The sequence below is a fragment of the Squalius cephalus genome (genome assembly GCF_949319135.1).
Source record: "Squalius cephalus genome assembly, chromosome: 24".
Taxonomy (NCBI): domain Eukaryota; kingdom Metazoa; phylum Chordata; class Actinopteri; order Cypriniformes; family Leuciscidae; genus Squalius; species Squalius cephalus.
In genome coordinates, this window is record NC_137145.1 from 21,709,657 (window position 1) to 21,732,563 (window position 22,907).

At 38.6% G+C, this 22,907-nt stretch overlaps 1 protein-coding gene across 1 annotated transcript in view; it reads left to right on the forward strand.

The window, feature by feature from the left end:
* The window catches only part of itga1 (integrin, alpha 1), a 48,705-nt gene extending 27,859 nt beyond the window's left edge, over positions 1-20,846 (forward strand). Inside the window, exons 12-30 of the mRNA XM_079861422.1 lie at positions 103-245; positions 6,185-6,328; positions 6,953-7,213; positions 8,182-8,312; positions 8,956-9,119; positions 9,201-9,337; positions 11,150-11,260; positions 13,738-13,814; positions 14,183-14,309; positions 14,456-14,536; positions 14,617-14,693; positions 14,822-14,911; positions 15,087-15,195; positions 15,766-15,882; positions 15,964-16,068; positions 16,151-16,261; positions 16,366-16,461; positions 18,969-19,082; positions 19,203-20,846. Of these exons, the coding sequence (XP_079717548.1) occupies positions 103-245; positions 6,185-6,328; positions 6,953-7,213; positions 8,182-8,312; positions 8,956-9,119; positions 9,201-9,337; positions 11,150-11,260; positions 13,738-13,814; positions 14,183-14,309; positions 14,456-14,536; positions 14,617-14,693; positions 14,822-14,911; positions 15,087-15,195; positions 15,766-15,882; positions 15,964-16,068; positions 16,151-16,261; positions 16,366-16,461; positions 18,969-19,082; positions 19,203-19,265 (2,258 nt within the window). The 3' untranslated portion in view covers positions 19,266-20,846. The remainder of the gene's footprint in view (positions 1-102; positions 246-6,184; positions 6,329-6,952; positions 7,214-8,181; positions 8,313-8,955; positions 9,120-9,200; positions 9,338-11,149; positions 11,261-13,737; positions 13,815-14,182; positions 14,310-14,455; positions 14,537-14,616; positions 14,694-14,821; positions 14,912-15,086; positions 15,196-15,765; positions 15,883-15,963; positions 16,069-16,150; positions 16,262-16,365; positions 16,462-18,968; positions 19,083-19,202) is intronic.
* The last annotated feature ends 2,061 nt before the right edge of the window (positions 20,847-22,907 follow it).

Consider the following 22,907-nt stretch of genomic DNA (forward strand, 5'->3'; position numbering starts at 1 on the left):
AGCCCCAGCTGTTTCATATTAAGCATGCAGACTGCTGTAAATTGTTTTAGAGATTGGGTTGGTTGTGTGGTAGTAAAGGTTGCAGTGTGGTTTTGCTTGCAGGTTATGATGTGCAGTCAGCGTACACACCCAATGGAGTGCTGTACATCACAGGAGCACCACGGTTTAACCACAGCGGGCGTGTCATGGTGTACCGCTTCGACGGAGAGAATTTCACCATAACACAGACGTTGAATGGAGAGCAGGTAAATATTCATTATCAAATCTCAAGCAATTTTGGGTGGATCTCAACATTTCACCCCTAAATCAAAAGGAAATAAAGAAATTAAATGTTATAAATAAATAAATGCTAAATTAATTTTAAAACCCCAACATCAAAATAAAATAGACATTTAAAAAATAAACATAAGTAAATATTTTAAAACACATTCTTATAACATTTCTACAGAGCCTCTGAGGGGACCTTTGCAAAAATAAAAAATATACAGACTTTCGCGTGCGCACGAGAAAACTATTGCGTGCTCATGCGTTACAATTTCCAGTTTGCGTTATAGTGTCATTACTACAAATGTGGGAAAAGGGATGAGATGAGAGTGTATGGATACAGTTGAATGCATAAAAGCCACTAGAAGACAAACCTGCAACCTTCAGCCAAAAAAAGGAAAGTAAAAGTTCGCCCCAGGCGAACTGGAGCCTTTCGCGAACCGGCTGCATGTTTCCACAGACTTGAAGAACATTGACTTGACGTAATGCTACTATGTGTTGTTAACCTGTCTATAACCAGTCTAAAAAAAAACATTGCAAATATGGTGTTTGTGCAGGAAGTGTGGCACTTCTGTTTTGCTGTACACAGTTCCAGGAGTGATTCTGGTGGTACTCTCATCTGTCCTTTTCGTAGAAAAACTGAAACATTGATTCACTCGCTCTCACGCACACTGGGTTCGAGACCAGTACGTTTTTAGGGCTGGAGTTGAACCGATCCTTCTGGCCCGGGATTCGAGAATGGACAAAGGCTGGGAAACCGCACCGGAACTGTGTCGCTGGAAAAGGGGTATCAGAGAAGCTTGTGAAAAGTTGGGGGAGATCTCTGACTGTAGCCTTAAGGATACAGCATCCTTTAAGAACACCAGTGAGGAGCTGGAGGGATGGCTGAAAGAAGGTGATCAGTCAGGTCTTCCCAGAAGACTTAAAGGAGAACTCCGGTCAATTTTAACATTGAGCTCATTTTTTTGTAAATTTGGAGTGCTGTCAATACAGAGAACAACGACAAAAATTGGTGTTGCCTGCACCCTGTTGACTTCAATGGGGCAAGTTTTAAACCTGCTTTTAGCCTCTTAACATCCTTGATGTGTCATTACAAGTGCTCAGCCATGTGAGTGATTCCTTTAGAGTGAACACGGTGAATCTGACTGCAGTAGATGTGAAAGATATAAATAAAAGTGATCAGCCAGCATTCATACCTGTATTTACTTCCTGTTTTCGGCTGAAGTCCACAGTAGTCGATTTTCGAGTTCGGGCGCATGATCGTAAGTACTAAACCTATGTGCGTGAACTCGACAATCGACTACTGTGGACTTCAGCCGAAAACAGGATGTAAATACAGGTATGAATGCTGGCTGATCACTTTTATTTATATCTTTCACATCTACTGCAGTCAGATTCACTGTGTTCACTCTAAAGGAATCACTCACATGGCTGAGCACTTGTAATGACACATCAAGGATGTTAAGAGGCTAAAAGCAGGTTTAAAACTTGCCCCATTGAAGTCAACAGGGTGCAAATTTTAAAAAGAGGATAACACGGTGTAGGCAACACCGATTTTTGTCGTTGTTCTCTGTACTGACAGCACTCCAAATTTACAAAAAAATGAGCTCAATGTTAAAGGGATACTCCACCGTTTTTTCATATTAAACTATGTTATTCCCTTAACTAAGACGAGTTGATACATACCTCTCTCGTCTCAGTGCGTGCACTAAATCGTTCTAGCGCGCGGCGACACTTTGATAGCACTTAGCTTAGCCCAGTTAATTCAATATGGGCCAAGCAGAGAAGCTACCAAACACCTCCACGTTTTCCCTATTTAAATACAGTTACTCGCGTAGTGTAACTCGACCTAGGACGGTGACACAAAACAAAACGTTGCGCTTTTCTAAGCGTGTAAAATGGATAACTATATTGTATGGCGGAATACCATAGCAAGTGCTTGGAAGCACTTCGACTTGGCGCAGTAATATCTTCACTCGTGAAAAATCCTCTCACCGGCCCCCGCTCCCTCCAGTGAAGATATTACTGCGCCAAGTCGAAGTGCTTCCAAGCACTTGCTATGGTATTCCGCCATACAATATAGTTATCCATTTTACACGCTTAGAAAAGCGCAACGTTTTGTTTTGTGTCACCGTCCTAGGTCGAGTTACACTACGCGAGTAACTGTATTTAAATAGGGAAAACGTGGAGGTGTTTGGTAGCTTCTCTGCTTGGCCCATATTGAATGAACTGGGCTAAGCTAAGTGCTATCAAAGTGTCGCCGCGCGCCAGAGCGATTTAGTGCACGCACTGAGACGAGAGAGGTATGTATCAACTCGTCTTAGTTAAGGGAATAACATAGTTTAATATGAAAAAACTGTGGAGTATCCCTTTAAAATTGACCGGAGTTCTCCTTTAAGACGTGGATTTACCAACATAGGATTCTACCAAGGATCCCATGTTGGCCAACACCCCATTATGGCCACTGCCTCTCTTTGGGCCCAATTTTAATGATCTGAAACCCAAGTATCAAGCGCGAAACGCAAGTAACTGTGTGGGCGGGTCTTGCGCCCAACGCAAATCTAAAATGGGTTGGTCTGAAGTAGCTTCATTATTCATAGGTGTGGTTTGGGCGTAACGTGAAATTAACCAATCAGAGCGTCATCTCACATTCCCTTTAAGAGCAGACGCGCTTGTTCTATAGCGGATTCCTATCATAACGGCGGATTTGCCAGGCGCACGCCAGGAGCGGTTCACAGCCGAGGAGACCGACGTTCTCGTCAGGGACGTAAAACACAGAGAAGTTACATTGGGGATGGAGAAACACACCCAAATTAACTTCGGTTAAACAGGCGTATCATAATTTGGGTAAATGTGTAAGCTAGATGTATGCTTTTATAATAAACTGTCTATCTATCTATCTACTATTGCAATAATGTATGATTTGCAAAAATGAAAACTGCTGCTTCTGTGTAGATGAGAGAATCAAAGTGTATGTGCGTTGTGCACACGCTACATTGATTATGGCCAAGCATGCACCCTTAAAATAGCATATGAATAACATGCGCAACGCGCCACTGACTTTAAACTAGATTTTTTCGGTCAGTGGCGGAATTGTTTTCTAAACCTGCAAAATAGCATGAGGGAACGTTTGCGCCGGAACACGCCTCCTCTTTGTGCTGAACCGCCCCCCGGGAGCGCAAGTGTATTTCTTAGTTAACCGACGTGCGTCTGTGGAGGGAAAAGTCTGCTGTGCGCGGGTGCAAAATAGGAATGATACATGCATCGCTGTACAAACTCAATTGCGCTGGGTGCAAGATAGGGCCCTTTGAGTTCCTGATCTCCACCATTTCAGATCTGGAGAGGAGAATTAGTTGTGACTTGATGGGATGGATAGGTCTGCTGAGGAGCTTAAGGTGCATTGCTCTCTTTGAAATAGGCTCAGGTTTTCAAAAAAAAAATTCAATTAAATAAATTAAAATACATTTCAAAACAAGCTTAGATCACATTTCACCCCTAAATTAAAAAAAAAATTGACATAAAGAAATTATATTGTATTTTATTTTACAAGAAAATCAATAGAAAAAAAATCTGAATTTATAATTATAATTACTCTTTTGAGTGTTTTGTCATTACCATTGTAGATGGACATTGTACCTGTGTTACAGTAAAAAATACATTTGATTTTTGTTTAAATGATTTTATATATACGAAGTTCTGTCATGAAACTTTAGATGGGGCAGGCTAATTGGTCCTGTTCTCTGTACAGGTCTCTGTACAGATCTCATTGTTATCTATAGGGCACAGCTGATTGGTTCGTGCTGTATCAGTAGCCAATGAGCTCGCTGCTCAACTTTCAAATAATTGGGTAGCATTTGCCTTAGCAGTGCAGCGCGCTTTCAGAAACCCTCCACCTTTCCCAGCTCCACCTGTACAGATCTGCTACGGGTAATTAATGTACGCTATATTGTACAGCAACAGCATGTCTTACTTGCTCACATCAGCGTGTTGTGTATGTATTGGCGGTAGCAAGTCCTGTATTTGCTCTGCAGCAACAGCAATAACCAACAGCACAGCAGCAATAAAAGCAGCAGCAGCGAAGCAGATCTATTCCGCCAAGACCAAATATATCAACATTGTCATACGCACAGAGGTGGAAGTAACGAATTACAACTACTCACGTTACTGTAATTAAGTCGTTTTTTTGGGTACTTGTACTTTTTTGAGTATATTTTTAAATCTGTAATTTTACTTGTACTCAAGTACATATTAAACTAAGTAATCTACTTCGCTACTTGTAAAATCACATTTCGTTACTGAGTACAATTTGAATTGATATTCAAATCTTTGACCGGCATTTCGGTAGCCAATAAAAATATTCGATCGTAAATGGACCAATAAAACCCCTGATATTTGGACTGAATTAAAGCCGCCGCAGTCGCAGCAGGTTTTGAAGAGCTTATCATAAGTGAAGGAGGCGAGGAGCTCAGAGTGATTAATGGCTGGACTGAAAGTTTGGAGAAACTACAATCTACATAGTAGTATTGTCAAAATATCTATATTTTGATACATATCAATACTGAAATATCTGTCAATACTCATTTTGGCTTATACACCGATACGAAACCAGCTACGCGTTCTCATTCTCTCATCTCAACGACAGCGAGAGCGAGTTTGACACACCCGCCTCCTCTCAGCGCGGGATTGCAGGTAGGCCTATTACGCATAATTTTATTAATACCTGCAAGTTTCTATGGCATATTTTAATGGCAAATGTCACGAGTGCAATATTATAACGCGAGGGCACATTCATGTAATCGCAAAAAAACTGGACGCGAGCTCTCAAATATACGAATGAACTGGACTCGGATATTGAGTGTGCGCTCTCGGACTGTGTCATATCCATAGACTGTAAAAAAATGTCATATCATGTGCAATCGCGATTGGCGAATCTCTCCAAGTGGTTCTCACTGCAGACTCAAATGACGTCCAGCTCCAATCTCTCCATGCTCTTGAATTAAACGTTGTCAAAAGTTATGAAAAATCTAGTCTTTTTTGCTAATTAAATTCAGTTTGAAATCAAGCTTCCTTGTGCTGTGTGTGAGCTATTGCAACAGTTAACATTACCCTATTGTAAAGACAAATACACTGAGTGAGTAAATATTTAAGTTAGATTATTGTAATGGTTATTGATCAATGTTTAAATATGTAAACAAAAGCCTAAATTAAAATCTCACTGTATAAAGTGGACGTGTCTCTTCAGAATACTTGAATTAAACTTTTCCATTCAAATAGATTACTGTTACAATGAGTGTTGTGCTTTCGATGCTTGAAAATAATGATTGCCTTGACAAAATGGATGGACAAAAATGTCGATATTAAAATATTTAGTATGTGGTAGTTTTCCCGATGGTATTAAAAATTATAGGCTAGGCCTACTGAATACTGACATATTTCAAGGTGTCATATATTGAAGTTAGAAATTCCAGTATCATGACCACTAATTAATGTCCTTCAACAATAAGGTAAAAGCGTGTTAAAAGTAGCTATTTTCTACATAAATCTATGATTTGGTTGAATATTTATTGGTAATACATTAACTATCGCCAGCTAAAAAGTAACGAGTAACTAGTACTCAGAGTAGTTTTTGAGAAGAGTAATTTGTACTTCTACTTAAGTACTTTTTTGACACCAGTACTTTTACTTGTACTTGAGTATTATTTCAGCAATGTAACAGTACTTGTACTTGAGTACAAATTTTCAGTACTCTTTCCACCTCTGCATACGCATTACCATGCCAATACACTCCGAGAGTTGTCATGAAATATATATGCTATGAAGTATATTTCTGTTTCATATTGTGATTCATCTTTTTGAATTTTTTTTAAATTGCAGTTTCATTCTCAATGGTATTTGTTTTTTTCTGTCATGCTTTTCTTAGATCGGCTCGTATTTCGGCAGCGTCCTCCAGACGCATGACATTGACCGTGACAATTACACTGACATCCTTCTGGTCGGAGCTCCCATGTATATGGGTCCAGAGAGAGACGAACAAGGTCAAGTCTACGTCTACAAACTCAATGAGGTGTGTGTCTTTAATCTGTGTGTGATGTGCCTCATTCCACATACTGAAAACATGTGTAGGGGAGTGTAGTACCTTCATTCCAGCCCGGGAGCATGTGGTAGCTGTAAATTTGGATCTGTCTTCAGGGAGTGTGTGTTGCGTTGGTGTTCAGCCTGAGATAAGTGGTCCCAGAGCAGGGGAAGGGTTGGAATGAGAGCTTGGCATCATGGGAATGGAAATCGAATGAAACTGTAATATCTCCAGCAAAATACCAGCCTCTGTGGAGCACCTGCTCTCAAGAGCTTCCAAATAATGATGTAAATGGAGCAATTTCTATCGGTTTTGCCCGTTGGTCAGTGTTTCTTTGTGAAGCATTTTAGTGTTACATGGCAGCACTGTATAGAGGCCACATATTATTTGTTTTGCTTAGTTTTTTTCTCCAAATCACTGAATTTACAGACTTTTATTTGCATATTGAATTTAACTCCATCTGTTTAATCATCTTTATAACAATTTTATATTTTCTTGAAATTTCCATTGGAACCTACATTTCTTTTTACCTATATCTTCAACCACGAGACTGTAGGCCACACTGAGAGCTGCAGTATCTCAGGCATTCACTCTGTGTCTGATTGTTACCCTCAGGATGGGCTGTTTGAGCATGAGATGACGCTGAAGCCGGTCAATCAGACCTGTTGTACTGCTAACTCTCGGAGCAACTGTAAAATCTTCAGCAAGAACGAGCCCTGCGGCTCACGCTTCGGCACTGCAATCGCTGCCGTTCCTGACCTCAACCTGGACGGCTTTAATGACATAGTGATCGGATCGCCTTTGGAGAACGACCACAGAGGGGCGGTGTATATTTACCACGGTTCTCAGAAATCAATAAAAGAGAAGTATGTTCAGGTAAGGAATCTTGACAGCATATCATCAAGTGCTCTTTAACGTTTTGGTGGTAAGAAAGACAGACCCCCTGTATAAACATGTTGCTTTTTAACATGTGAACAGTAACATTAATATTTAATGTTTACATTGTATTTGTGATAAACTGCAGAGCTATTCAAATATGAATTATTGATGTACAGAGTCACTTGTATATCCTTTCACCCATTCTTCAAACTACTTGTGTCATGTGGGGTCGCAGGGATACTGGAGCCTATATACTTGTACATTATATTTTAACTTTACTTGATACATTTAAATAAGGTTGGGCAATGAAACATGTAGCTAAACTGAGCTTTTTTTTTACTTTAGGTGGGCTAGAAGTGTAATTATAATATTATAATATATTAATATATATTAATATAATAAATATTGTATTCTTGGTTAATTCATATAATGCAATATTTATTGTATTAATATAAAATGTATTAATAAAATATTGTATTTATGTTTAATTCATATAATGAAGTAATTATTATATACATTTATATAAACTTTAATAATAAAATAAATATTGTGTTTGTTAGTAAGGTGCAGACAGACAGATGATGATCAGGAATAAAGTTCAAATGCAGAGTTTAATAACAATTCAACTGGTAATACATACAGTACATAGAAGCAAATGCGAAAGTAGACTGGACAAATGAGAACTGAAACAGAGTAACTTGTTTACAGATGGTAATGGCGTGAACAGAGCTGAAACAAATGACAAATATTTGGTAACCATGACTACAAACAAGGAGCAGGAACTATACAAAGGAAGACAGGAACTAATGAATACTAACTAAAAATCCTAGAAAGTCAAACTAAGAACAAACATAACATAACCCTGACTGTGTTATTGTTAAATGCCATCTTTATAAAATGAATGTTAGTAATATAATGACTATAATAATAAAATAAAGATGGTATTTGTGTTTGTTTGTGTTTAGCGAATTGCTGCTGGAGGAGATGGAGAGAGCATGAAGTTCTTTGGCCAATCAATTCACGGCATCATGGATTTGAATGGCGATGGCATCATTGACGTCACTATCGGAGGAATAGGAGGGGCCGCACTTTATTGGTGAGTGTGTTTGACTTAAAGTGTCATTTTTATGTGAGTGAATCTATTCTGTAGTGCAACATTTTAAATTCCCACTAATGTCTGGATCTAAAAAAGCCATGGGTATGAAACATGAACTCGCTACCCTCTGTCTTCCTGGTTCCCACCCACAGCAGCTGTCTCAAATCTGGACCTGAGCCTAAACATCCCACATTGTAGAGGCTTGTCCGTCAGGGGTTATGTCCCTCCACTACGACCCATTTCTGTTGGGCTCCGAATCTGTGTGAGAGTGCCTCCAAGCACGAAATAAACTCTTGGCAGCGTTTCCTTTCTTAGATCCCCCTGTAGAGATCACAGATTCCAGAGTGGCCACAAAATGACCCCAAATGCTGAGACTCTACGACTGTAGAGCAAAGCCATGGAGTCTAGTGACCTCTGCCATCTTCACTCCCCAAGCTGCACCTCCCAGCCTTTTAGGAGCTCTCCGTTCGCCTGTAATTGACCACATATGATATTTTTGGAGACCATCTGAAGTGTTTAGTTGGACTGAAATCAGTCTATGATCTGCGAACCAGCTGTTGTACGGAATGAAAATGACACACCTAGTAATCCTCCAAATGCTGCTCCATTCACACAAACATCGTGTTGAATTTGTTTAATCCAGGTCTCGGGATGTTGCAGAGCTTCATGCCGATATGACCTTCGACCCAAGCAAGATCAATCTGCAGCAGACCTGTCAGATCCACGGGAGGACCACAGTATGTGTGAAGACCAATGTGTGTTTCAGATATCGAATGAAGTCTGACAAAGACACAATCACAGGAACTCGTGAGTCACTGATGCTCTTTCTTTATGTTTTGTCAATCAAGTCTTTAATGTTCTGTGTTTTTAAATGCCGTTTCCCTCCAGTCATCAGGTACAATTTAACGCTGGACTCGCTGAGAGCGATTGCCAGAGGACGGTTTAACGAAACGGAGGACAGGAGATTGCAGAAGAATGAGTTGATTGATAACAAGCTTTGCAGAGAGCACATCTTCTACACGTCGGCAAGTAAATCAGTTTTTCATAACAAGTATAGACCTTAGTTATGTTAGACGCCATATTGAATTGAACTCTTACAGTCTTTACAATGCAATGCTCTGTATAAAGGTTCTGGATCACATCATTTTAAAACTGTTTCATGGAGTTTCACGCACTGTATTCTGTCCCTCACAGCTTTGTTTTCATTCCTGTCAAAACTTAAATATGGCGCTACCCTGACTGAGGTCTCTTAGGGCTGCACAAACTTCTGTCTTGTGATTTTTAGTTTATCTTTGTGTACATTATGGTGTTTGTGTGCATGTATTTTTGGCAAAAACCATAAGGGTAAAATCGAAATCAAAAATCAATTACGATTAATCGCACTGCTCTACATGACAGTAACTTAATAGTGTAGCTTTTCCAGTAACAAGTTACTTTTTCAAACAAGTAACAATGTAGCGCTTAAAAAAGTCAAGCAAATAAGGCGATAATCAAAATAGATGTTTATAGATGTAGATGTAAAGATGTAAAAGATGTTTATAGTTATATTCGACGCATTATCATCCTAGGGCGTCATATACTGACGCTTTTGACATTTCGTCTACTTCCAATGCACATGGCACCCTTTAGCGTCAATATGACACGCACAGAGCTTTGTTCGGTTATGGGTAGGTTTAGGTCTGGGGTAGGGTTAGGGTTAGACCGCTAGGAGGCGCCTTCTGGCCCATATCTATCTGCATCTCATATTGACGCTAAAGGGTGCCATGTGCGTTGGATGTAGACGAAATGTCAAAAGCGTCAGTATATGACGCCCTAGGATGAGAACGGGCTGTTGTTTATTTATTTCAAATGATATTCATGCATACAATTACTTGAATAGACATCTTCTGTGATGAATTTTTGAATTTGAATTTTGATATTTTTCAGGGGTGTGAAGTGAAAAATGTCAGGTTGGTGCAACCGTCCTGATGTCATAATGAAGAAAAAATACCTCATTATCACAATCTTTAATTATTATTATTATTATTATTTCATTTTGGCATAATCTTTAATTATTATTTCTTTGAAAAGAAAAAGCATTGAATAATTGTTGTTAAAATATTATAAACTTTTTAAAAACGTTGTCCGTCATGCGGTGCTACCAATGGAAAAAAACACAAAACAGGAAATGATATCATTGGTCAATAAGCCTCTTACAGTACCAGATAATTCGACATTTTCAGAGTATAAGATGTATTAAATATGTTCAAATGTCGTCTTGAATGTAATGTGTTTTGCTTTGAATAAACGTATCTGCCAAATCTATAAATGTAAAGCAGTGGTAGCTTGCGACGCAGACTGTACACTCCCTCCTTGTGTGTGCAGACTGGCTTCTTATAAAACCAGCCCCCGTTCTTCTCTGAAACCATTAACTGTGTATCTGTTTGCCTCTGATCTAGCTTATGTTACGTTTAACGTCTCTCAGTAGATAAAGAGCTTAAAACTAAGCGTTTGAAAGTAGAGGACTTGAGTTTAATAAAAGCCAGAGGTTCTCTGATCAAAGGCCTGAGTCACTCCCAGCCTCCGTTGAGAGACTACAGCACGTCCGCTTCAGTGCATACTTGTCCTCTGAGCTCTAGAGGAAGTATGCTATACGAAAAGAACGTGCTGTAAGAGGCGACGCCCCCTTGTGTTAATGATGGACGACTGCAATACTGCATGATCAATATCAGAATATGACCTACAAACCAATAATACAGCGTTGATAATAGACTGCTAGCGAATTTGAAACCATTTCTGAGTTGTCTGACTGACGTTAAGCTGAAAAAATTTGCAACATCCTTTATTATCCCCCACAGGATAAACTGGATTTCAGAGACCCCATTATGGTCACGCTGGAATTCGGTTTAGTGGATGAAGACAAGGGTCCAGTCCTAGATGGGGAATTACCGACGTCACTCAACAAGACTGTAAGTTCTCATTCTCATTCCTGTTGCCGAATCTGATCTGAGGTTTATATGTGTAGGTCATAGAGTGTAACATTCACTGCTCCAGTAACCGCTCCACTTATAACGCCCATTAAAAGAAGGAGTAAATGTGGGTGGCAGCTGTAAGTTAGTCTAATGAAGTCTCTCTAATTTTACAAGCGCTGAGAGATTTTCTCCATGTTTGCTCTCTCACACGCAGTTATAATGAGATTTTGATTAACAGAAACAGGGATGGGCTGGCATAGGGAATGCCAAGACTTTTCCCAATGGCCAAATTTATTTGATGACTTGATTATAAAAACATACTGTACATTTTTTGTTTTTGTCATCATTCATATTTGTATGAATCTGCACAATTGTACTTTTCAACTACTTGTACATTAGATTCTGTTGATGGTTTTTGTTGTAATTTAGTTGCTCTAGCTTTTTTTATAAGAAAAATGTCCAGTGTGATATTTTAAAGACAATGTTGTTTACACATTAAATATATTTTTATTTATTTGTATATAATATATATAAGATTCATTTAGAAATCACAAATGAAAACCCAGCACACTGCTTTATTTGCTCCCATGAAACTTTAATAAAGTGAAATGTTTCGACCAAATAAGGACCATGTTTGGCTTTAAACAAGTCTCTCGGGAGCACATACAGCAGTGTGCCTGTTGTTTTAAATTTCTTTGATTTTTGACTTTTTGACCAATTTTGGATGTGCATATAATAGTGATGGGAGATACTAAGCTTTTCAAAGCTTTGAATCAATTGAACCAATTGCTTTGCGAAATGATTCACTGTTTCAAAGAGCTTAAAATGCCACACGCTGGTGAACCCTGCTGAACTCAGCCCAAACATGCATAAAAACACCTTCTACAAACCAATAGCAAATGTTTGATTCAAGGTGTAATCTATTAAATGCAATTAACAAATCATCCAATACCAATAAATATGAAATGTCTTTGTAATACAGGTATGTCTTATTTTATTAAATTTCTAGGACTTGTTTTGTTTGTTTCATAGAGAGCATGGTTAATCTGACCAATAACTAACTCTACCTTTTTATTATACAAATGTGTCATTAAATGTCTAAAAATGTATCAAATTGATCAGAGATCAGGAAAAGGTCATATAGACACTGGCTCATGTGTTCACAGAGATTGCCATTGAAATTCGAACCAATGAAATTTAGAAACTTTTCGAAGCAGTTATGACGTAAAGAAGCCTTGTTTAATGAAATCACATGACTTTTGTGGTGTGTTTGACTTGAAGTGGCGCTACGCAGACCGATCGGTGTATGACATCAAAGTACAGCGAGACCAGGCGGCTCCGTTTCCACCGCGGGAACTTTCCCCAGGATCTAGGGACTTTGGGAATTTCCGGGTAAAAATTTGCCCCCCAGAAAGTCCCTTTTTCAAAGTCCAGGAACTTTCGGGGGTGGGACTTGGGCACTGAACATGCTGATTGGTTGAGTTCATGCAGCATTTTCAACCACCATTTTTAAAAGTCTGTTGCGGTCCGTGCAGTAAAGGTTGCTTGCTATTCAAGTTTGATGGGCACTCTGAATCAATGGTTCGAAACAAATGATTCGCAAAGGTTTCAAAGCTTCACAAAGCGTGTTTCGAAAGCACCCATCACTAGTGTAGGCTATACTGCTTTGAATTGATGCATTTAGAAATAGTCCGAAAACATTTTTTTTATGCTAAATAAGATAATCATGATTAATCTCATAAATTCTGAGCAGTCTTTAGAAAGCAGAATGTATTATCAAATTTGGTGAACAAGTGAAAAACTAAAATATTTATATTAAGTGTTAAATATTTAAATAGACATGATAACTTTGACAGCTTTAAATGTATTATAAATATATTTTGTGAATTTTTTCTCCAATTTGGAATGGAATCTCCTTGCGGTTCACTAGTTTAACCAGTTTAAAAAACATTCAGTAGACAATAGTGGGGGATTAAACGTGTTGGGTTGTGATAAGTCCTCTTTTTACTCCCAGTCCATCAGGAATGGGGTTTCTTATATAACTCAATGTTTTATATTATTCTTAACTTTCGTTATCTCTCTGCACACACTCTAATTCCCAAGCAGACAGCTTTGCCAGCTCACGAGATAAGATTATCAGGAGGAAGAGCCGCTTTTTCTGGAGACATCACTAGTGTTTGCCAGTGCTACTCCCTGAAGTTCTGTTGTTCTTGTCCTCCCTTCAGAAAAAGCACTCAAACAAGAAAACAATTCCTGGCACAAATATTTGCGGGAAACTGCTTGTAATTAAATTACATCGTTGGAAAAGAGTGTAAAACGAAATCTGGCAGGAAAACTATTTAGAAATGTTTTGGCAAACATTGTTTAGCAAACTTAAAGGGATGAAGATGTTTTGAAGTGTGTTTTAGGACCATTCAAGCATGTCAGAATAAATCTTCCTTTATTACTTTACTTTGTATTTTCTTTCGCTCTAGATCGCGTTAGTAGACTGCGGGAATGATGACAAGTGTGTTGCTAATCTACACCTTACAGCCACTGCAAACATCTCAAGGTATTAATAGGAACATTTCAAATGTGATCAGTCTTCATGTTATTTTCCTAAAATGTCTTTCTGATTCTTCTGTCTTCAATATAATAATTGTTGTAGATTGACAATGCAGATATGACAGGACTATGTCATTGTGGCTGTTTTATTCATATTGTAAAAATGTTTTCTGGTGTATTCCAATGTATTTAGTCAATTCCTGTCGTCTGCTGCCCCCTTCTGTTGACTTTTGAAAGAATAAACATTCCCTGTCGGGTTGTCCTGTCATTTTCATCAGCCTCAGATTTGTCCACTAGACATGAAACAGGATAACAGAAGCAAGAGCACTGGATGCAAACTGACTTTGTCTATCTCTTATTTCTGTATATTTATAGTCTCCTCATAAAAAGCAACCAAGAGAAGTTTGATGTCAACATCAACGTCCACAACAGTGGAGACAATGCTTATAATACCAGGGTTACGCTGAGCCACACGGAAAATATCAACTATGTGAAAGTCGAGGTAAGTCAACTGTAATGGCATCATGCAAATAACACTTGGTTTTAGAGACTGAAGATCAGCTGGTCTAACAAATCAGTGAATGTTCAAGTCATTTATTACATTTTTTTTTGTGTGTGAAAAAAAGTTTTTGTGTGTGTTTTTTGCAGCCTAAAGAGAAGGACTGTGAAACGAATAATACCAGAATAGTATGTGCAGTTGGATATCCTTTCCTTAAAACTGATAAAACGGTGAGATTTGCCTCTGCAATCAAATTGCAATAGCATATTTATATTTCATTCTCTTTACACTGTTTATTTCAATCCAACAGGAAAACTTCAAAATCCAATTTGAGCCCAATCCCTCTCATATTCGTAAGGACATTGTGATTAATGTTACTGCAACAACGTAAGAATTACGTTCATGACTGCTCCTTTGAAAGTTACCAATGATATATTATTTTTACTGTGTTTGACTCACTTGATCAAATAGAGAATAAGGATATATTGATGTATATAATTAATTTTTCACCACAGTGATAGTGAGGGGTCAGACTCAGCGCTGAAAGACTACTTTGTGAGTATTGTCATCCCTGTGAAGCATGAAGCCAACCTGCGATTCATTTCGTAAGTGCCTTATTTAAACCAACCAATCAGCTTTGCCAAAACCAAAAGAATTGAACTCAACTGATGTTAACTCTAGATTTAACAAAAGCAGTTTGCACTATTTGTATGGGTTTTTTTATATTAAAAATCATATTTTGTGTACTGGTCAGATTGTCATTTCATGTTTTTATTGTAGTAACAAGTACATGAAGGAGGACCACATCATACTGAAAGAGAAGGAGACAATCCCCAATTTTTTCAACCACACTAGTGTGATCGGAGACGAGGTGAAAATCAGCTACACGGTAAGACTCAACACCTCGACCTGGAGTTTGAATCACTTCCTTCAGGCCCTCGAGAGACTATCATGTGGTCAAGAGAAAAAAAAACAAATGAGGAACTGTGAAGGAGAACTATGTCTATGTCATAGTAGTTCATATAAAACATTGACGTAAACTTATGTCATCAAGGAGTCATCTTGGAGTCAAATGGAGTCTGATGCCAATGTGAAATTGTCTTGTTTTGGGTGGGGACATGATCCAGATTCATTTAAACTGGTTTGAGTGTGAATGCTTCGTTGATCCAGAAATTTAGTTTTGACAAACCGATTTGGCTTAGTGCAATTATGAAATCACAAAGCCTGTGATTATTATTTTTTTATGCACGGCTTGTCAGTAAAGCACGGATGAATAGTAAACGCTGCTCCTTCTGAAAGCACTGCGAGTTTGAGTCGCTTATTGAGTCACACACTGCATTTGAAATGGAGCATTTACTGCTGATCACAGATCTGTGCTGCACTGACAAGCTGCGCATGAAATTTAATTTCGATTAATCGTGCCGCCCGATTCTGACTGATTTCTGATTGTGTTGAACAGATTGAGAGAGAACCTGAAATGCCGAGTCCTCCACTGCTGCTCACGATAATGTTCCCCCATCAAACATCTGCCAAAAAAAACTTTCTGCTGTACCTCACAGATCTCACGCACACAACAGTAGGTGCTCAGATTCCTCAAGTGGCCCTATCTACATGACTGGCTCAGAAATATCTCAACTGCCTCATTTTGTTCTTATAGAATATCAGCTGTGATGCCAAAAAATTGATTAACCCTTTACACATCAAGCCTGACAACCCTCATGCAGTGAATCCTAAAAAAGAGTCCTTGAGCATCTATCTTTTGGTGAGTAAGCATCGCTTTTCTTATGAATATGTGAATTTGAAAAGGGTATCTGATCGCATCTCAATTTTCCTCTGTCTCCCAGAGTTGTAAAGAAGAAAGAAATCCCTGTGTGTCCTTTAGCTGCTCCATCCCTCCTGGAGACTTCAACCAGATCAACACCACTTTCAGAGTGTGGCGACCCACCTTCATCAAAGTACGCTCTTCCGCTTGATTGTTAACTTTCACGTTCTGCTATGTATGATCTGTCAGAATGCTGTAGTAATATACCTTGCCGTCTGAAAAATGTATCATTTATAGGGAGAATTTTCCAGCATTTATATGGGTGTCCATGCCATGCTGGAGAACAAGAACACGGACCTGTTTGTGTTAAATGATAACGTCAAGGCCAGAGAGGTATGAAAACAAGCCAGCCCTGGATTCTGCACTTATATCAATATAAGCAGCATTTTACATTAAATTCATGACCATTAAGATGAAAAATTGCATCAGGCTCAGTCTATATTTAAAAGTGCTGTAAGGGATTTTTTTTGATACCGCACATAAACTGTTCCTGGTACCAGCCAATTACCTGATCCTTAAATGTCATGTGAATAATCCACCTGGAATCACCCTAAAATTTTGTCACGGCAATGCTGCCAAACCCGTCACTAGTCACTTTTCTGAGCTGTAGGCAGCAGGGAGGGAAAACCATAAAAAAACAAAAAAAGCTTATTTCGACCCCTCATTCTAGTGAACTGCTCTGTTTACACATGTCCATATCAGTTGTTCAGACATGTCCAAGTCTGAACTGTTTCAGTGTACTGGTGACTCAAGAACTCGAGAGGGAACTGCTATCATTTTACTGCTGTTGCCTCGAGAACTACTGCCATCGATTAGATCACTGTTATATTTCCAATAGTTTTTATTTGTTATACTTTATGCTTTTTTTTTTTTTAGCAAAAGACATCAAAAACACATTTTGCCCCGTTTATGAAACCCTTGGCACTCACTTCTCAGCAAATCGGGCTGCGGGCATGTCCTGTTCTCAGTTCAGTGTGTAAAAACCGGCATCATAGGATCATATACTCATGGTGATTGTCAGGCATGTCAGAAAGTGAGTTTGATTGAGTAACTTGTAGATCTGGGGCCGTATTCACCAAGAATTTTAAGGCTAAAAGTAGCTCCTAACTGGCGAATTTACGAGCAACTCCTAAAAATAATGGGCGTGTCACTCGTAACTTTAGGACTCCTAATTTTTTTGACTAAGAGTAATTCACGAAGCATTTTAGCCCTAAAAGTAGCACCTAAGCCTGGGACAACTTAAAAGAAGTCGAGAGGACTCCTAACTCACTAAGACCTTCACAAACCGCTTTTTGTGGCATTTCACGTTGTGATGTTTTGAAATGCGTATGCGGCTTCAGGAGCTTCCAATCGCGAGGGAACAATTGTGCATTGTAGGCATAACTAGGGATGCAATAACGCCACCAACAACAACCAAAACTAGGCTACTCATTGCATGTAAACTAATTGTAACGTTTCATTGTGAATCAAATTAAAATGTTCTTCTCTTTGCAAACGTAGGCAGAGGCATATAGTGACAGATTAATTCAATAATGTTGCAAAGATATTGCATCAATCCATATGTTTCATTAGGCTACTAGGCTATTTGTTTTGCCTTACTCTTTATTCATTTAGGCTATTTATTCAGTTATTCATCATCTTCCGTCCTTCGCACTGCTTGTGTAGTGCACGCATTCTCAGACCTGTCACCTGTCACTCATCATCGTAGGGGAGGTGCTTGGAATCATTCCCGCGTTACAATCATCAGCCAATCAATGTGGTCACTTCAGTCAAGCTCGTGCATGAGTAATGACGTCATCCATAGCAACGAAGACTCACTCTTAGTTTAGGAGTTGTCATTTTTCTTTACTAAGAGTAGGTCTGAAAGGCGTTGTGAATAACTTTTAAGAGAAAACTCCTAGCTAAAATCTTTTAGTGCGATTTAGGAGTACTCCTAGTGATAAGATAAAATGCTTTGTGAATACGGCCCCAGAGCTGACTCGAGCCTAAGACTGTTTCGGAGAGTTCAGTATAATTTAGTGAAGTGGTTTAACCAGGTCACTAAAAAGAACCGGTTCAAAGAACGATTCGTTGGACATAACTACATTACAACCGATGGATTGAACCAAGTCCAGCCCTACGTCGTTTTCTTTTTTGATAATCCATTTCACTCAGATCTACTTCAAAATTTGGAAGATCTATCACTACTTTTGTTTCATTGCTACTTTAAAGGTGTGTTCACGCTTGGCATGTCTGGTGCAACCAAACAAGCAGACCGAGACGCTGAAGGGATGAGTCTCGCTCCGCTTCCAAACGAACTCTGGTGCGGTTCGACTGAAATATGATATTACAAGATGCGACCCTAAAAAAGGACAGAATGCTCAAGCATACCTGTTTTTTTCTCGTCATGTTGCACATCACTGTTCGGTACAGGCATCAGAACCGCGTCTCCTCACTGTAGATTGTTTGCCTCACTGCTGTTTTGACTCTTCACAAGTTCTTAGCCGGTCAAAATACCATCATATGTAGGCTATGCACATATAACGAGAGCATTAGCCCAGACCAAACGAACCAAGCTAACCAAACTACAAGTGTGAACACACCCTAGTCTCTAAAACAAATCAGACACTAATAAAAAAAATATATATATATTTACAATTTATATGTATTTTGTCAGGTTGTACGGTTACTTTTAAAGGAGAAAGATTCATTTTGCCCTCAGAATGTAGTCACATCTACCATCACTACCATAACTAGCTAATTTATCAAAATGGCTGAAATCTCTTACAGCACCTTTAAATTAGAAATTAGTATTCCATGTTAGCTTTTAAAATGTGACTAATGTTACATCTTTACTGCAGGTGAAGATTCAAGTCACCAAAGACATACAAAGCGGAATCCCACTATGGATTATTATCCTCAGTATTCTTATAGGACTTTTAATACTGGCACTTGTTATCTTCGCTTTATGGAAGGTAAGCATCACTATTTTGCTTATGTTAGCTCACCTCTGCACATCCTATGCTGAACATCTTCAGTGCAAGCATGCTATGGCTCAGTGATGTTGAATGTTGACTCTGTTTGTTCTCCTCCAGGCTGGATTCTTCAAGAGAAAATCAGTTAAAGAAATGGAGGAAGATATGAAGGAGTCTGATTGAAGCCTGCGGTTCTGTAGCCTCCATCCCTCAGGTCAACACATACGACACCTCTAGCCAAGGTCACTGAGATCACACAGCAGGACCATCTCTAGGAACATTCAGAAATATGAAGATCGGAGTCTGGGTTCACCAAAGAGAACCCAGCGCTTTGCTTGACACTTTGATTCATCTTCATGTGTTCACTGTAAAATTCGACTGAATGTGAACTCTAGTGAACCTCTGAGACGTCACAAGATTGGTGGACATTTTGCCAAACCATTAGAGTCAAGCTTTGAACAGCAAAGCATCAAAGGTTCATCTATAGCCTGAACTCAACATCCCACCAGCCACGGACCCTCATCTGTAACCCCCCTACGGCATTCATCATCAGCATAGCAAGGCTCAGGAACCTGTCCTGGAAACGTCTAGAGTTATCTACAGTCCTGTAATCAGAACCATACACTCTTATTGGCAGCAGGTTTATATATGGAGGTCTATTCCAATAACTCACTTTTAGAGCTTGTTTTCGATGAAGCGGTGTACAGTTTTCAGTTCAAAGCATTTGTTTTGATAGGCTATGAATATTGGCACATTCCTTTTTGTTCACGAAGCAACTTTTTGGCACTGATGTTTTTCACGCTTTTTGTCTTCAGGAATGAAGAGGAAAAGGCCTGTACTGTAAATGTAAAGCTTAAAGTGTATATAAAGTTACGTTTGCAATATCGCTTTAATAATGCAATAATGGCTTTATCAAAATAATTGCATTATCCATGTTCAGTCTGATACCTGCCATGTTTTCTGAGGTAGAAAGTGTCTTGATGCCCTCAGTGTTTCTCAGGTATTCCAGATGGTTTGCAGACTCAGTGAATGTCTGGAATCATAAAATTGGACCGCCATCAACTTTTTTTTTGTTTTTCATTTTGTTTTTGCCATATGTAAATATTAGAAAAACAATTACTTGACTAAATGTTAAAGCTAAAGTGTGTAATTTATGCACCACTAGCACCACCAAACTGAACAATGACTGTTTTCAAACAGGTTTTCCAAACGCTCTCCTATTGGACGACAGCCCCGCCTTAAACTCACACCATTGGTTGAGTACATTTTGCTGTTGTCGGGCTGGCTGGGAAGGTCCAGGAAACAGAGCAATGTTTTGAGATTGCCACTGAAACTGTGTTCATAACTTCTAAGGAAATTCACTGACTTACAGATGCCTGTTCATATTAAGCCAGAGTAGGAGAAATATTTTAACAGAAAATTACACATATATACGTGTGTGTGTGTGTGTGTGTGTGTGTGTGTGTATACCGATCACTAAAAGGAAATAGTCATAATAGAAACATCAGAAATAGTCAAACCCACAGTGCGCACCACTTGACATATATAGTGCAGTTAAATTATGCAAAATGCAAAACATGAGACTGAATTACATATTGCAAAGGATGAAATCAAACATAGTGTACATATGCATTTCACTGACTCTCTGAATGGAAAGAAGACATCTTTCTTTGCTTTTTACATTTGTTAATTTTGCATTAAGCCAATGACTGTTAAAAAAAAAAAATTGAGTCTGCCACAACCTCAAAGTAGTATAGAAACCTCAAAACCAGTTATTTCATTCCCATTTTCATTTTTCTTTGTAAAAACCATGTGCAACATGTGAAACTTACATTGCAAGCTTTTCCTACTGTACGCATGTTGCCATTGTTTGGCATCACTGAAAAGATATTTTGTTTTCAATATATTTTGTTTTTAATGCTCCCGTTTTTGCCACAAACATGAAAGTGCCGGATGCTAGATGTGGCAGAGATGCTGGAAATTTTGCTCGACCCTCAAGTGTGAATATTTATCACATTCAGCGAGAATGAGCAGTTTTCTCAACTCTGTTTTAGAATATGAGTACTAAATATAATTAAATTATTTTTATTTAATTTAGTTAAATTAGTGGTTTGATTGAACACTCGTTCATTGGTAAAGATGGTTTTAGGAAGTTTCAGAACAAGGGCTTCTTTTCGTATTCATGTGGTACTGGCTTATGATCTAGCCTATACAGCTTATCATACAATTGTCATTTCAACACACAATTTTTGTTATTTTAGGTTGGCATGAAAAGAGTTATTGCTGTGTGGTTCAAAATGTTGTTAACATCCTCCATTTTATATTTGCCACTGTAACTTTAACATTAACTGTCATATATTTGTATCATCTAGTCACATCTGTTTTTTTCTTGCACATTGAATGAGATGCCAACCATGATTCTATTGTATATAATATCACAATCTATTCATGTATTCATGTTTCAAACACATAAAAAGTGTTTAAATATAAGTTGTTTAAAACATGCAGGATAATCGAGCCTCACTCTCAGATGGAGACCAAGCGGTCTTGGGCACATGTGAGACACTCTGCTGTGAAGTTTCTATGTAATGCACTGGTTTGTCATATTGTACATACTTTTCAGCACGGATTTTAAAAAGCCTTGCACATGCTGTCAAGAAAATGTGCGGGGGGGGGGGGGGGGGGGGGGGGAATAAATGCTTATTTTGTAATTTAGACACTTCAAGAGACATATTTGTGTGTTTTTATTTACTGAAATGCATTGCAGAAAATGAGCATATAATTACATATGCATCCTTCAAGTTAAATAGGCTCGTTCCAAGTGAAGAAAAGGCAGAATTAGGCTACCTTTCGCCTCTGTGCAGATAAAGTTGTGTTGTGTTCCGTTAGTGAATGAATCATCACTCATAAAAATTGTCAACTGTCGCCGCCAACTGGCGCAAGGATGTAACGATCAATTAAACAAATTTAACGACTGGAAGTCTGGAACCAATTGTTGTGTAAGTATAGCTTAAGTTAATTATTGGTAAGTGTTCCTTGATCACATCAATGTCTAGTCAAAAAAAAAAAAACATTTATCATGTTTATAGTTTTTATAGATGCATTGATAAGTTTGTAAAAACTTGCCTTTTAAATAACATATGAAACCAAGTTTTGGAAACATATTTTATTAGCCATATGTCAAGGTTGTGGCTTACATGAGTCTTTCTTCAGCGGAATTGCAACAGAATTCAACAGAAATGTCAGTGGGTAACATTTCCTGTTTGCTTTGAAACTATGCCAGTGAGGTAAACTCCTCAATTACATCCCAGTCTGTCTGAGAGATAAAATCCCGTCAGGAGACTTGGGTTAATCATTGTTTGTGTGTGTGAGTGTGTGAGTGTGTGTCTGTGTGTCATGGTCCGCGGTGGGATCACTCATGTTGAGCATGACCGTCACAGTGCTGTGCCTCACCTTCCTCAGCTGCTTGACTCCGCCCCTCCGCCCACCTGTCCGCGCACAGCCTAGTCCAGTTCAGCCAATAGGAACGCAGGAAAAGACCGTATGGAGGAGGCGCACCTCTGCCCAATGTCTCAACTTGTTGTAAATCTCTTTTTTATAACATAATTTTGTAAATTGTGTTTTTGTGATCCTTTATTAGTTTCCACAAAGTCTATCCCTGTTGTTATTTTTGTGTCTTTTCTTCACTTTTCCATTTGGATTCTTATAAAGTGTGAAAAAGGTGTGTTTTTCATATGAAATGTTCTTAAGACAGCTATGAATTTCCTTATTTGGTCAGTTGTTAGCATTTTGTCGGCTAATGTCAACATCAAAAAGATCCAAATC